General features: G+C 40.8%; 1 protein-coding gene across 1 annotated transcript in view; it reads left to right on the top strand.

The window, feature by feature from the left end:
* DIAPH2 (diaphanous related formin 2) overlaps positions 1 to 17,185 on the top strand; it is a 659,108-nt gene that overhangs the window by 341,797 nt on the left and 300,126 nt on the right. The window contains 1 exon segment of the mRNA XM_072430145.1: positions 1,942 to 2,181. Coding sequence (XP_072286246.1) covers positions 1,942 to 2,181 — 240 coding nt within the window.

Below are 17,185 nucleotides of genomic sequence, written 5' to 3'. Positions count from 1 at the left end.
CCTTAACTTCCCATCCCAAAGACACTACAAGAAATGGGAGGAAATCTCTAAAGTGAACAAAATATTCCTCCTGAATAGCTGATCTTGGAAACAGGTGTCCCCATTGAGGTTTTCCCTTACTTATCACTTTGACCACTCAGAATGCTGGGTTTCCCCTTAACCAGAACAAAAGTTTGACTTGAAAAATTTGCAAACAGGTCGGACTTTATTACAGAAAGGGCAGGCGATGTCCTTTCTGCAATGCGCATTCTTACCTGTCTGAAAGCTTCCTTCAGCTGTCACAATGACTGGGACACACGGGACATGCCGGCTTCCCCCAGGTGTAAACTCCCACTCACCTCTGCGAAAGTTACATTACCCCGGCAAATTAAGATCAAAGATGGAAACAAGGTAGAGAAGGAGTAATATGGCAGCACAACTGGAACAGGTGAGTATAGAAGGGTTAATTTTCACTTTAATAACAATTATCACTATGACATATAAAGAGCACAATAAAACTTTACAGAGGATAAAACCTTTTCCTACCCTATCCAAAATGTATTTATATAAAAATCTTAGCATGCATTTTGGGACTATTCACTTCCAGAAATGTCAGATGTCTGTGCCCCCCCAGTGCATATTGTGGATTCTTTTGGCTTAATCACTGTAGGTATGTAGGCGGGAAGAACCACAAAGACCGTGAAGGAGGGGTGCTTGGTTCCCTAATGGTGTGTGTGTATATATATATATATATATATATATATATATATACGTAACTGTATAAGATGCAATAAATATGGTCTATGTGAAGAAAAAAGCAGATTCCCTGCTGCAATGTGCACATGCTTTTTAATTTTGAAAGCCTACAATATATTTTTTTTCTTTACGTTTCCTTGTTTTTGGTCTGAAGCCTTACAAATGCCACACACCGTGGTTATAACACAGAGAAAGGTGAAAGATATGTGTGTGTTTTTTTCACACCTCTCCAACACACCTTCCAGGTGCAATAACCAGCCTGGTCTATTTTAGAGAGGTACAAAAATATAAGTAACATTCACACCTCACACTGCGAGCATGGCCATATCTTCTATTAATTTAAGCCAATATATTAGATCCAGTCGGTGTGTCTGCTTGTTTTTACGGGGGTGTAGTCATTAAATGTACTAAAGGGTCACTCTTGGGTGCTGTGCGTCCTCAGAGAAAGAATTAGGTTGTCAAAGGAGGCAACTAATTAACTTGGGTAGCAACTTCTTATTAATTATGTTCGGTCGTTATAAAATGTCATTTTAATTATGGAGAGTTTGCAAAACTTCGAAATATGGATTGACAACCAAGGAAGAGCAGCTGGGCTAGCTGCACTGTCAGGATTGGTGATTAACGGGTTTTATAGAGTTGTAAAATATATATATTTTATCCTTTTCATTGAAGATGGGCTTCAAGATATCATATGTAATCTGGGCTGAAAAGGCTTTGCAGCTTGTGCAATGCAATGACAACAAAGATGCACAACTGAGTGCCAAGGACAGGACACCTAAAGCTGCTGAAAATGGCTTTTAAAATTTGCTGAATGTGTTTAAGCTAGTATGAGATTGTAGTGAATTTAATGCTGACCACTAGGCACAAGAGAATTCACATTTTTTGGCTTAAATTCACATTTTCCTCCATGGGACTTATTGTTTTAAACTCCAATTTTGTAAGGCTTGTCATTTAAAATATTGGCTAAAACCTAACTGGTCAATTTTTTTTTTAGAAGTTTTCTCATCTCTACACATTAAGTAGCATTCACAGAGAAATATATCCAATGCTTTTGTGTAAAAGGTTAAAGCACATTGTGCAACTTAGATGACAATCAGGAAACATTTTTTGGGTCTAGTTATAATGGATTTCATGTCATTTAGGGTTTAAACATATTATACTGAAGCACATTTTTTCTCCTTCTCCTCTCCTCTCATTCTCCTTCAGATGAGTACGGTGAAAATGCTGCGGCCGAGGCTCAATGGCATCCTCTTCATGCTGACCTTCGATGAACACATAAGTAACATCAGACCTGACATCATCGGTGTGACGCTGGCCTGAGAGGAACTGAAGAAGAGTGAAAAATTCAAGAGGATGTTGGAGCTGGTGCTGCTGGTGGGCAATTTCATGAACTCCGGCTCCAGGAATGCTCAATCACTTGGCTTTAATATCAGCTTCCTCTGCAAGGTAAGAAACGGGTTCTTGGTTTCAGGCTGTGTAATCTTCTGTTCAGGGTGCGTGTATTAGGGTAAATGAGCTATCAGGGTGGCTATAAAACCTGGAGGAGTTTCCTTGAACTCATTAGAACTAAGAAGGGTGTTTGAATAAGCAACAAATCTTCAAGATTACTGAACAAGTCCCCCAAGTCTGAATGTGCCCCATTTTCAACTATACTATACATTATTTAAATCAGAACATTCATGTTGGGTATTGGTACATCTGTGGACTTCCTGAGAGTCTCAACAAGTCTTTTCCTTCCAACCTGTTTGGATAGATTTCCCTTACTTCCTGCACCAAAAATAGAACGAGGAGTGAGAGAAAGAAAGAAAAAAAATTTGGGGAAGGATTTGCCAAAACACAAATGTGAATCAAAGACTTTGCTTCTGTTCTGTTCTGAAAACAACTGTAATATGTTGGATCCCTCATCCCTTCCTGTCCCAATGACTATGGACACCAGTACAGATGGGTGTGAAGCTTTTTCTAGATAGAAAAAAAACGTAACAGTTTCACATTCCATCCAAAAAACAATGACGTGAAGCTATAAATGTACTTTTACAAGGTGGTGTTGGCCAAAATACATAAAAATGATGAAAGCCTACAAACAGTTGACTGTATATTTAATGTGATGGGGGTTAATGAGGTTAACAAAGGCTCCTTCTTATGTAGTTGCAGTCAGTCCTCCTGGAGAGTGGTGGGACAGTTAGCATGGAAACAATTCTAGGTCTTCCAGTACACAGGGAGGGGACGACGAAAAACAAAACTGTCATATGGGATTGACATATGGACAGATTTTCTTCTCGGGAAGTGCACCATATTGTAAAGACTTAGGATATCCGATCTTGGGAAAGCATGACATATGGCTCCATTGTTTGAGTAGAGAAAAAGAGAAGGATTACAGTAGAGAGAGATTAGGAGTCTAAGAAAAGAAAGCCCTTAGGACACATCTGTGAGGTTGGAATTTGATGTTTCAAAGGTGCTGCTTTCATGGTTGGAAATGGTTTCTGCATGTTTTGTTTGCTTTATCCTTCATATTCCAGTAGATTTAACACTATAACTAATGGTATAGAAAACGGTCTTATCAGCTCATGTGAGCTCTTTGGAAGATCGCCATGGAGGAGGTGAAGAATGGACACCAACTGTGTAGATGAGGTTCCAGGTAGAATTGAGTTTGAGGAGCTATGCAATGTGTTGGATGGCTTGGTCTTTCAGGGGGATCTAAAGGGTCTGTAAACTATAGGAGGACTTGGGTGATCAAGCATACCTGCAAAGGAGATCTGGTCTAGAATTGAAAACATTTGCCATCTAATAGCAAATGATTTTTAGAAAAAACATTTTGGGTTTTTCTGGATTTCCCAGGTTCTCCCATAACAGTCTATCTTCTTTAGTCTTAGAGAGCTTTGATAAATCGGGCCCATTCCTGTCCCCAATAGAAGCTCTATTTTTTAAGGACTGCAAATGATATTAGGTCAAATGAAAGCATTTACACTGCTTACATTATAAATAAATGTTATGTAATACTAAAAACAAAGCTGCATTATATCTGTTGCATGTGCCTGAGATTAGCTTTAGGCACAGTTGAGTGTAGCTTATTAGGTTATCAGTTCCCGGGCACCAACAGGCTCTCACAAGCTCTCCTCCATCCAATGTGCATTAGCGATGCTTCCCTATCTCAACTCGCTGTAGCCGCCTGTGTTGTACCCATCATTATGGCACCTTCTTGATCTCTGATGGAGCCCATTGATGAATTTTCCGTTACAAGCAAATGCTTTTTGGCATTTCAGTTATTAAAAGACCCTTTAGTCGAAGACAATTAAAATAAAAAGAATAGAGAAAAGAAAAAGTGTGTCAATGCAGAGAATGAATAGAAAAAAGAGGCTTTCTCAGAAGTGTAATTATGAATGACACTGCAAAATTAAAGCCATAACAGGAATTGAAAAGCAAAAGCATTGGCGTAATTAAGGCAGCAGGCTGCTGTTATTTATGTGAGGGAGCCAGTCAGATACAGTTAATCTTAGCCGCTTAGCAATGGCTTTTTTATTTATTTATTTTTAATTTTAGATTAAAAAAGGGGATTCGGGATTAAGGAGCACATTGTCATTGTAGCCATGAGATTGCCTTCCCGCTAAGGCCTTGTGTGTGCCAGCGAATCAAGCACAGATTAACCTGGTTTACTCGTGTACGGTGCATTAACTGCGACGCAGTTTGTGGTCACCTCACAGCCCAGGAAGCTAAGCATTATTTTGGATCTAGGCAGCCCAGGCTGTGGTCTACAGCCTATCCTTCAGTCTTGCACAATTGTATTGGCTCCTCACCTCAACTGAAATCTTCTAACAATTTACATTAGCAGGTGGAGCAACTCGGATCCCGCCCTATTTTCCTTGCTGGAGGATATCAAGAAATTATCTAGCCCCTCTCTCCCTGGCTTGGCTTCTCCTGGGCCCCATCCATTTTATTCTTTGGATTTTAGTACCACAGAGGCTCAGAATTATGTAGAGTGGTCTTCATCCAAATGGGAATGCCCACTCTTTCAAACTGGAATATATCCATCCAGAAAGACATTTTGCCTACTCCTTGCATTGGAGTTGAGGGCTTTTGTGAGAAGAACTGAGACAGGGTACTGATACTTTCACAAATTTATGTGCAGCATATTGCTGGCCCCACCTATGCTTTGTAGATCTAGTGATGCCATGCAGAAGTCACCAAATCTGGGGCGAGGCTGTATGCAAATATTTACTTTTCCTGACATTGAAGCTTCGTTATTACAGTCTTGGGTTCAGTTTTGTTGTAATTGTTGTCCAACCCCATTATATTTATCCTCATTCTTTTGTTCAATATAGATTATGAAGTACTCCCCGATGCTGGGTTTACTGCTGATTTTAGAAAAAGAGTTGGAACAAGCAGGGAACCATGAATCCAGGTCTAAAATGTTGCATGCTGGTTTTTGATCAATGACTCCATGGGTGGTGATGACAGAATCACAACGGCGGTCATGGAATCTGCCTCTAAAAACTCTAAGGGGATATTCTTATTATTATGCAGTTATACAGCTCCAACATATTACTTAGCTCTGTACATTAAATAGGGGTTGCAAATGACAGTCCGATACAAAGAATGACACAGGAGGAGGAGAGGACCCTAGCCATAAGAGCTTACTACTTAAAAGATGGGGGAAGTAGCACACAATAGGAGGGGGTATAGAATGGTGGTAAGTAGTAAGTGTTTAAGGGACAAGAAAACGGTTAGGTGAGTTTGAAAAAATGGGTTTTGAGGGTTCTTTTAAATATGGAGAAGTAGGAGCAAGTCATGAGGTTATAGGAGAAAATTTTCATTGATAATGTTTTTTTGCAGTTTGTTGCTGATATCCATATCTTTATTTCTCCTCCTACTGCCACTTTTATCATTTTTGTGTGGGTGGTATAATATTTTTATTATTATTTTCATTATGTTCCCTTACTTTCAACATCCATTCAAACAGTTAACACATTTAGTTATTTCTAAAGCCGCCCCCTCTCCTGAAGTTTCTAGATGTCATCTGCCTGTCAAACACGGGATCCATCGCAGACCCCCCCACTTGACATGAGTTACTGGTGGTAAACTCGGAGGAACGCTCCGCAGCATCTGCCAGACTTCAAATAAAATCACAGCAATCTGTGGGGAGCCTCGGCCGTCTTGTGATAGTTGTTTTAGAAAGAAGAGTTTAGGATTTTTCCCCTTGTTTTATATCAAATACTGTGTGGAGTGTACAGAAACATAGTAATCCTGTGGGAAATATATTTTCTGACAGCGAGGTATCCGCCATTAGAACATAATAGTAAACATTTGCATGGGCGATCAGAAGTCGAAAAACTAATCTAAACTTATGTACAGGGCACTGCGATTACATTGGTGACTCCTCCAAATCATATTATTTTGGCAGTGCTTTATTTTTATGTTTTCTACATTTTACTTGTTTATGCCATCCAATTAGATAAGCTGCAGAACAGCAAGCATATATATTCAGGGGGACCTTTTCATTTATGTTGTTCATGCTGTCTCATATGACCCAATTTTCACTTTCACCCATCACTGTACCTAGGCTTCCACCTTCATTTGTGTGCCAGGTCTTAATCATCCCTTACTGTCCCATCACTCACTCTCACCAAGTTCTTTTGTCCTAACTTTTACTTTCTTCCATCCCTCTCTGTCCTTGCTCCCACTCTCACTTATCCCTCTGTGTCCCAATTTTTATTCCCATCCCCTCCTTCCATGTGCCATCTTTTACCCATCCATATCTATCCTAGCTTTCATTCCCACTCATTTTTCCATGTCCAAACTCTCACTTTCACCCATCTTTCTATATGCCAACTATCACCCATTCCTCTGTGTGCCAACTTTACCTCTCATCCATCCTTTTGTGTATCAAATTTAACTCTCACCCAAATCTCTGTGTACCTTAAATCATACCCATCCATTTCTTCTGTTCCGTGGCTCTCACTTTCACCCATGCTTCTGTGTCCCTGCAAATAATCAATTCCTCAATTTCCTGGAAATCATCCATTCCTTATGTGTTCCATTTCTCGCTTTCACTTGTGTTTTCCCCCTGTGCCCCAGCTCCTATCCTCACCATTCCCTTTGTGTCTTGGCTATGTTCTAGCTTTCCCCCATCCCTTTCTCTTGCAGCTTTCACTCTTACCCATCCCTCTGTGTGCCACCTTTCACTCTTACCCAACCCTCTGTGTGCCACCTTTCACTCTTACCCAACCCTCTGTGTCCCATCTATCACACCCACCAAATCTTCCATGCCCCAGCTCTCACTTTTGCATACCACTCTGTGTCCCCGCAAAAAATCAATTCCTTTGTGTCCTGGAAATGTTTCCCTCTGTACCCTAGCTCTTACCCTCACCCACCCCTATGTATCTCTGTGTCTCATCTTCCATTCTCAACCTTCTTTTTGCATTCCAAATCCTACCCTCTCCCATCCTTCTGTGTTCCAACTCTAACTTATTCCTCTGTGTCTCATCTCTTATCACACTTTGTCCCATCTCCTACTCACACATCCTTCTCTATCCCAGCTTTGACTCTCAACCATCCCTCGGTGTGCCGGCTCTCACCCATTACATTTTTTATCTACACCTGTAAGGCCATAGACAGAGGAGGGTCTTGGCTCAAAGTACAGAAATCAGCTAACATCCACAGGAGCTGCTTCCTTTCAGCAGTTTGTGATCTTTATCCTTAATGAATATATCAGTGCAGTGCACAAACTCTTGGTATTGCAGTAACTGATTCTAACAACTAACATTTACACTGATAACAGTTGAGGAACATGAAAAGGAAGGAAGCAGTGGAATGTATTATGTCCATGTTTATCTTAAAATGTGTTTGGTAGGAGAACCTGTTATAAGGGAAAATTCACTCTGCTATGTGAACAGCCTATATTCTTTTAGTAAATCGGCCCCATTGACTCAGCTGGTATTTAGGTTGGGGATAGCCAAGAAACTAACACTTTCAGAGCAAGGTCAGCTATAAAAAAGCCCAAATGTTGTCAGCATGACAGGCATCCTTTGAGGGTATAATTTTATCAGGCGAACGCGTTCTGCTCGGCGCAGGTGAGAAAACGTCTGCGGTTATTTTGGCCGAGCCTGATCCGTCTCTTGTTTATAAGTATCCACAACAGCCGGCTGTCATTTTTAATGACCCCATTAAATTTGCTCATAGGGAAAACAGAAAATGTGTTTTATGCGTCCAACCGCTCCCCCGTTGCTGACGCCATACAGATTTGGACACTTGAAGGGCATCAGCAGGCTCTCGCTAGCACAGTTTCGCAGTGACAGAGCCGCTCGTCAAGAAGGTCATCGCAAACTTTCTGCTGTTTGTGGCCCTGAAGCCAGCTCGTTACAAAACAAAGCAGAATAGAAGATGACACATCCGCTTAAAGCTGACAGACGCTTCACCTATGTAAGCATCAAACAAGGTCTCCCAAGTCAAGCTCTGCTGTTGGATTTACACAAACACAGCAAATGCTGATCTCAAGCGCCATACTGCTGCTTACTTTCCATTTGTATTATTCTCCCCTGGTAAAGGTGAATGGAGAAGATCAGCAGCTGCATGGTTGTGGCAGGAGATCATCAGCCATTCTAAGTACAACCTGTGCATTGCCTATGTGGGTAAAATGTTTACTATAAAGCTAAGCTCCATGGACACTGGTTAATGCACACGTGAAATATATACACTCACTGGACACTTTACAGCTTACTGGTATCAGGTTGGACCCCAAGTGCCCTAATTCTTCATGGCACAGATCCAACAAGGTGCTGGAAACATTTCTCAGGTGTTTTGCTCCATACTGACATACGATAATAGAATTTATGCAGTTGCTTCAGATTTGTCAGCAGCTCGTTCATAATGTGAATCTCCAGTTCCACCATATCCCAAAGGTGTTCTATTAAATTGAGATTTAGTGACTCTGGAGGCAATTTTATTCCAGTGAAGTCATCGTCATGGCCATGAAACCAGTTTGAGATGATTTGAGCTTTGTGTTATGGTATGTTATCCTACTGGAAGTGGCCATCAGAAGATGGGGACAGTGCAGTCATAAAGGGATGGATATGGTCAGCAACAATACTAAGGTGGGGTGTGGCATTTACACGGTGATCAAAAGGTCCCAAGGGGCCAAAAGTGTGCCAAGAAAATAACCCCCACACCTTTACACCTCACTAAGAAGATTGGCCATATTCTGGCCCTACTATCCAAATGTTGGCGCACAAATTGAGACTTATTAGACTAGGCAACGTTTCCTGTCCTGTCCTGTTTTTGGTTTAGTTCCTCTTTAAGAATAAAATCCCATGCAAATGCTAAACAAAGTCAGCCTTGCTTTGGCTTTTACTGGTTGCTGCCAAAAAAAACGGTTTTCTAAACAGCCAATTAGAGCAGTGGAATCTGTTTATAACACATTCTGATAGCTAATAGCTGATTGTGACATCATTGTTGCCAGGCAGATGTTTCTGCCTGCTGGAGTTGGTTCCTCCTTTGGGTCTCCTTGTGGGTAGATAATAAACCTGAAATTCTGCAGAGGTATCGGAGAATATGTAAAGAGCTTAGATTAGCATAAAAATTAAAAAGAAATGTAAGTGTTATCCATTGTTGAATGGGATATATATTATATTGCCAGTTTAATAATATGATAATTCTGTACAAAAATAAAGTTACCCTTTGGTTAAAAGAAGTATAAAAATCGACCTAGGTTGATCTACATAGAGTTGCGTTGGGGCATCCTGGGAGGTCTAATATGTTGGTCATTAAAAGGTTAATTTTTTCTGTGAGATATGCACCCAGATGTTCCCTACATAAAACTGGTATACTTTGTTGGATTGGGTGGCAGCCTGACTGTGCACTTATTTTGGGACTCTTTGGCCCCAGGGAATAAATTAGGAAAGTACAGCTGGCACATTCTATTGGGGAGAGAAAGCAGAAAAAGCAGAACATATCGGCTGCTAATTTATCTGTATCAAAGGATTGTATAAAACCAAAAAGCCAGACATCCAAAAAAAAGCATCCAATAGTCCAGGTAGATTCTGATCCAATGAATAAAACTGGATTTACAGACACTTTAATATCTTTGTTAAAGGCTACCAAGGATAAAGATCTACTCTTCGTGCATCAAATGCATTTGCAAACCCAGATGTTATCATGCTAAAGTAGCAGTGACATCATATTGTGCCTTCATAGCCTTTGCAGACTTGTGGGAGGGCCCAGTAGGTCCACCAACCACAGGATGCCTGTAGAAATCCACAGGAGGGGGCGGATACCAGACCACCGTCCCTGCACAAGCAGAAAGAGCATAATTACCAGGCAATATTGGCAAAGAAACTTTGCAACAGATTCACAAAAAATGATTTGCAAGAAAACCAAAAATTTAGAAAAATAGCTTTGTAAAACTTTAAAGCTTCATCAAAGACCACTCACCAAGAATGTAAACCATGCTTGTTGTGGGTCGGACAGGCAAGCAGCATTTTCAGTTTTTTGGACATCATGCAGTGAAGTCTTACGCTATACATGAACAACACCTGCGTCTAGGTAAGCCGAGTCCTGGATATTTTCCTGCACCATGCTGATTCCATTCTCTACGACATAAAAAATGTATTTCCTTTTAACAGGCATCGAAAACTGGATTGTTATAATTAACGTAGGAGGCTGTAATAAATTTCCTCTTCCAGCAGGGCTAATTTTAGTGTACCCATGCCTTAAATTACTAAAAGGTTTGTTATGTACACCAACAAAGCACCGTTCCTACTTACTCTGCGCCTGTTAGGATCTCGCCGCGCACGCTATTATGCCGGAATGGCTGTTTACCAAAGAGAACAATTGATGAGAACTTCACTGGAGGTTTTCTGTGTGTGTTTTTGTATTATTTCTGCCCTAAAAGCTCTTGAAGAGGATTGTTTAGGAGTGCAGAATTTTTGGCAATGTTTCTTCCTCTTCCATAATGGGCTCCATTGTCATACAGTCTGTTCGGAGGCCCGGGTTATTGATGGCGTAGATGCCGCTGCTTATTTCAGCCACGAAGACACAAATAACAATTCACAATCTGACTCGATGATGGCAAAGAGGCCAACAAGCATCATCTGATTTATTGGCAGAGCAGAGGGAAGTGTACAGATATAAGTGATTTGTTTTTTTATTCTTTAGGGGGGATTTAGATCTGTGGTGGGATCATGTGATCCCATGCAATGCCCGACAACTGGCACTTTGCTAGCTACTCGGTTACTTGCACCACAGCACTGGTTGTTAAAGAACGGATATCTGCAGGTTAGACCACAGCAGTGTGGTAGTAGTTGGTGCTGTGGCACTGCTCCCCTTATTCATTCTCTTATGTAGCACCCCCTCGACATGGTAACTGACCACAACCAAACCACAACTGCCAGTCTGAACATAGCCTAAATGTAAGTAAGTCATTGAAAGTCATTATCTAGTGTTCATTAAAGGTGAACTTCTGCAGAGAGATGAATACAGAGATGTAATGCATGTAAAGGAGCTGCGGTATATGCCAAAGGATTTGCATTCTGCCCATCCAGTCCTGAGAAATGTGCAGCACAGACATTGGGAAGACAGATAAGGAGTACGATGGTTTCCACTCTTTCCTGACAACCATCCTAACTGATGAGGTTATCCCTCTGCTCACTTTTCTCTTTTTATAAGTATACCTCTTGGAAAATTGTTTAAATGGAGCACATAAATCTAGCTACCAATCCTGCCTTTTTCTCCGTGGTGCAGTATGGTGCATTGTGGTGCTGGATTGGTAAAAAATGACCCATGTTGCAAATGTTGGTGCCAGCCATTCTGTATTAGAATTAGCAGTAGTGCACTATTTTGTGCAAAAGAAAGCATGTTAATCCACAAGTGTCAATGTCTAATGTGCCATACTGGAGCCATCACCAGCGTTTATTACATCTGTGTAGTGTATCATCTATGCAATGCTAACGAGACACGATGATAGGAGAGGTGAACATAGAGATGAGCTCATCAGTGTTCTGCTTCTCCTTCATTGTCTGTTCAAGTCTGGAAGAGGAACAAGACCTGAATGTTAGTAAACTGCAGAAGAAAGCAATCCGCTCCCTGTAGGACAAGGCTGTGCTGTGTCAGAGCTGTGTAAATTGCTGGATTAAATAAGCACATAAACAAATCTTTTGGCAGCTTCTTTCTTTTATCTGTATTTAGAAGTTAGCATTAAAGCAAGTTCACTTTACTTTTTTTTTTTTTTTGTATTTTTCCTTATTGTGAACGCATTTGTTTCCACAAGCTTATGACCTACAAAACTGTTATTGTGTTGTTGTAGTGTTGGAATGTAGCTCGGGGTGATATGTCGGCATTCATTGTATGTCCTGTTTTCCCTTTCTGTACCTTGGCTGTCTTTATTCTCTGCATTGGTATAAATCATTGTAGTTTATTCTGCTTTATGACCATAAATCACATGTTGCACCCCTTGAACTTGTCTGTTTAACATTCCTATGTCCTACTGATGGCCTTTCACCTTTTCTTTCTGTGTCTCCTTCCCTACAAGGGCAATACTCCCACCACTGCCACTACCTCCACTCCTCCTCAGTCTTCCATAACTTATACATTGGTGACACATTGCTTGGGCTCTCAATAGCTTTGATCACAATTAGAGAACAAAAATGTATTCTGAGAAGTAATGCCAACACAATACATTGGTGTGCAGTGTAAGAAGCCGTAGTGCAGCAGTGAGGTACAGTGTAGCCATTAAGCAAGCCGAGAGCGGACATAGAGAGGTACAAAGTGTACTTCTGCACGAGAGTCCTGGAACCTCATCAATTGGACAGGGGGGCCCCAAGCCAGTTCTGCCTAGGGACCCACTGTTGGCTACAACCACCACTGAAGTAAGGCATGTTTCGTGCTCTGGGTTCACTCTAAAATGTATGTTAATGCGTTCTACTTTCCTAACTCAACTCAACCCAAAAGCCATATAGCTGGATTTTAAAGAGGGTTTTGTGGAAAAGTTAAACTTGCCATCATTCATTTATATATTTTATTTAATTTTTTTTTAATGTAGTTTTATTTTAAGCTATAGTTAGGTTTGGGATCACCGTGATGGGTTTTCCTTAAAATGAATCTATGCTTTGCTCATGGAAAGTTCAATTGATTGATCTATTACCTTCTTCCATTTGCTCCCCGTTATCATCAAACCAGAGCCCATAGACTCTAAGGTGTTTAAAGCAGTGAATCTGGCATTCATTGAAATATTCAGTGGTGCAGGATGAATTACTGTCATTGGAACACAATGACCTGGAAGATTCTCCACCAGGGAATGTTTTAATGAATGTCAGATTCACTGCTTTATCAATAGACACCTAACTACATATAATTCATATCCACAAGGTGCAGAGGAATTCTGGTTTTACTGTTGGCACTTAGGCCTTCCACTCAGCAGCGAGCATGAACTTTACTAATTGCAGGGTTATAGGTCTGATTCTAGCAGACGGTGTGTTGTGCCTCTGCAGGAAGCCAATGGATTTCACACCGAGTTCATGGTAGCAGTAGACTTTCCTACTCAAGACATATCTGCATTCTAGAGAATAGAAGCTGTAGGACTTTGCACATTTTTTGATTGGATGGAATTTATTTAGCTGATTTTAAATAAAGGTTCATATGAGCTAGAATGTTAGGGATCAGTTTGTAAAAAAGAGTCAGCAATGTTTCTTTTTAAGTGACAGAGTTTTTCTTTGTGTTAGTGAAAGGGAGCTCCGGCTTCTCCACCATCCAGTCTAACTTTATGCACGAAACAAGACTGAATTTTTGGAACATCAACTAGAGGCCCTGAAGAAGTCAAGGAGATCATTCAATGATAAATTGCTACCCAGTGATCCATTGTCAGTTCCGATGACTAAGAAAAACCCCTCTCTCCCTTTTTTGTTTTCATGGTGACAAGCTTGGAAAGGCAGACTGGAAAGTGTATATTAAGTCTGTCAAGTCGCAGCAAGAGTGCTAATGTCTTTATGGTAATTGCATATGCTTAAAAATGCATTATCTTTCTGGATTTTGCATTGCTACGTGTGGCATTATGGAAGAAACCAATGATTTGTAAACAAACCTTGGCACCGAACACGGAACCTAATTTTGTTTAAATAAAGCGAAGCTCCATTAGAATTCACGTCCCGCGTCCAGCCTGGCAGAGGATGAGGGGCTGTTTTGATGTATGCACTGGAGCATTTATGATTGCTTAAATATTAACCATTGTGAGAATCCACAAAGATAATCAGAGGCAAGAATAAGGATTAGAGACGGAGGAGGGTTTGCTTTGTACAAAGGATGTCCTCCTTGTTGGCGACTGCTGTTATTTCAGCAATTCTCCTGTTTTCTTGCATGACGTTTACTGAAAAGCTTCACAGTCATTGGGACCATTTCCTAAAGTGGATCCAGAACTGATCATTAAATTGTTGTATAGGAAAAATTTTGTTGATGTCATTTGTAGAGTTCATACTGTGCTGCTTTCATTAAAATTATAATTGTGATCGTGCTGTAATGGTCCTTGTTCTGGCACTAGGTTCTTCCAGTTATGCGGTGACAGTTGTGTCTCAGTTTGCCTACGATATGTCACTTGTGAAGCCTAATGGAGGCTACCAGTGGCTACGCCAACAAATATTGAGCAGACAGGGCCCATCCTGATGTTTGGTCCAGAGCAATGATATGCAGGTGACTCTGGAAAAAGGTAATGTAGACAGGTAATATCTACATGTGCCAATATATTGTAGATATTTGAACACAACTTCTTCACAGGAAGGTAGTTTTTTAGAAGCAAAATCCAAGTTTATGAGGAATGTAAAAAACCCAGAACAAGGTTTATACAACACATACAAAAAATAGACACCTAGGCCACCTGCCTCGGGAATGAGCGATCCCATGGGGCTCCTCACGATTGGCACCTTGCCAGTTGCTTGGTCATTCCTAGAGCAGTGTTGGTTCTTATAGAACCCAGTTCTACACATTTAGGAGCTGTTGGCAATGAGCTGTACTGTACCCTTAACTGCCACACCCATTCATTCTCCATGGAAATGTCAAGGGTGAAGCAACTTGTGGCATCTCCTCCAAGGCAATGGTTCACTGGCATCAGGAATTGGTAACCACACAACAACCTTATTACCAGTATGAACTTTTGCCTTCGTCCTCCATCTAGTCCAGCAATGTCTTGTTAATCTAAAGTAGTCTTACCTCTTCCACGCCATCTTCTCCATCATTTGGGTTAGGTGTTCCTGCAATGTCTTTGGATTTTTCCTGGGTTCTGCACAACTGAAGAGGCAGGGGAAGGAACAAGGGAAATTATAACACTGCTAAACATATTTTGACTATAAGTTTGATGCTTACTTTCTTGGAAAGGTAATCATTTAGCAGCACTCTTCAACTCCATTTGTAATGTCATAAGGCTGGTGCCTGTCAGTTTAAACAAGTTGTTTCCAACCTTCAGCTAGCTTTCAAAACGTTATAGTGCCTACATGTTCAATGAAGGATTACATTTTGTTTGAAAGCTTGCACATTTTTCATATAAACGGTGCCTTCAAAATTAATTCTACTAGATTGAGCAGGATCCTCCTAGATGGGGCTGCAGCGTCTTATCACATGACCCTGGTGTCCTGACTTCCTCTTCCAGCAGGAGAAGTAGTAATGTTCTAACATTGTTTAATGTTTTATTTTCAGTTTGAACCTGAACATGCTTTTATCACTCCTCCAAGCGGTCTTCCTCAGATCTATCTCTCTTGTATTTGTTCCATCCATTACCTACACAGCTGTGTTTTTTCTCTCTCATTACAGAGACACTATAGTTACTCAGTCCTTTACACAATTATGAAATGTGGTGAAACATAAACGGATATAGCTGGATAACATTCGTGAACGGGTACTCATTGGTGAGATGATTATGGAGAGAGAACAAAGATGTGTTAACTTGTCTTTATTGCCTTTAGGGATGACTAAGCTATGAGATATTCCGCTTTCTGATAATTGGTAAAGAAAGATTTTACAGTAACATAACTGAATGATATCATTTAAGATTCTTCATTTCTGATGAAGTGATCAAATTAACTAGCGAGCTACAAATGCTGCGCTGGAAACATTGTAACTAAGGTAACACCTATCACTACCCTAAACTGCATTTCTTTTTATTTGAAATGCAGGTGGTGTACCTACTTGATATTGGCTTCTTTCAGTCACTGTATGGCAAAGATCAGTCTGGAGGAGAAGCAACACAAGGAGCCAATCAAGGGTTGTGCATGGGCAAGAAACCATGCCGCGATAGGAGGGGAGAGCTGAGAGGCGTTGCTTCACTTTTAATTGCCCAGACACAGACTGGGGATGAATCTGTAGGGGTTTCTGCTGCAGGGAAAATCCATGTCTTCTGCCCTGCCAGATAAGGCTTTGCAGTCTGTCAGAGCTATTCCTTTGGAACATAGTTTCTGTGTTTCTTTAACATTTCTCCTCTTTTCAGCATTAACCTGGGACCCCCACCCAAAACCATTCCTTTTTTCAATTCCCATCATTTATACCCTTCTTGTCTGTTTCTCATGGCCAATCAGATGACATCATATTTTATTTTTTTCCATGAGGTGGCATTGGATGGGTGGTCTTGCCGTATTTGGGATCCTTGACTTCCCCAAGACCCAGCAAGAAGGTCCAATTATGTCCCTGTCACCTACAGAATGCTTCTGTTGCGTTCTTTATAGGGGAGTGGGGCAACATAGGCAGACCCTGCATTTTTCATAATAAATTAATTTCAAACATGAAAGAATAGGAACATTGGAAACTCTAAAGTCTCTTGATAATAGAAAGAAGATCTGTCATCTGGAGAAATGAAAAGAAATGGCCCCCACACTGTGTCCAATGGAAAGCAGCCTTTTGCTTGCCCTTAACCCACCCTTTAGGCACTCCTGCGTCCATTGACCCCAACAATGGGGCACAAATTCCTCCCAATAACCCCAGAGATTAAGGAAGTTTTTCTTCCACTACTACCAATGACTGGGTACTACTCTTCCTACTGATATTACAGTAAGGCACCATTCCATCCACTGATATCAATGGGGCATTATTTTCCTTACTATTGACCGCTGGTCCATTGTCCATCAACCTGTGGCATTGTTTGCTCCTACCAACCACCAAGTAGTTACTCTCTCTTGCCACTGATACCCATCTGAAGTCTAAAGAACAGTGAATTGGCCCTTTATAGAGAGTTTGATGACCCCAGCCATAAAGCATAGAAAAAGTGGACTATACCTGTAACAATTAAGTCACTTTTCAATGGACTGGCCCTTTGAATAAATTTCTGTTTCAGTGAAAATACTTTTTTTTTTTTTTTTTCCCTGTAATTTTTAACAATCAAATACTCTGCCAGGCCTCCCTCTCCCCCAAATAAACACACCTTCTGGCACCTACAGGGGCCCTGCATTTTAACCCGCCACTTGATCTCAATCTATTCATTTTCCTGCTGTTA

The sequence above is a fragment of the Pyxicephalus adspersus genome, chromosome Z, assembly GCF_032062135.1.
Source record: "Pyxicephalus adspersus chromosome Z, UCB_Pads_2.0, whole genome shotgun sequence".
NCBI classification, from domain to species: Eukaryota; Metazoa; Chordata; class Amphibia; order Anura; family Pyxicephalidae; genus Pyxicephalus; species Pyxicephalus adspersus.
Note: the sequence above shows the minus strand (reverse complement) of the source record. Positions and strands in the feature narration are given on the sequence as shown.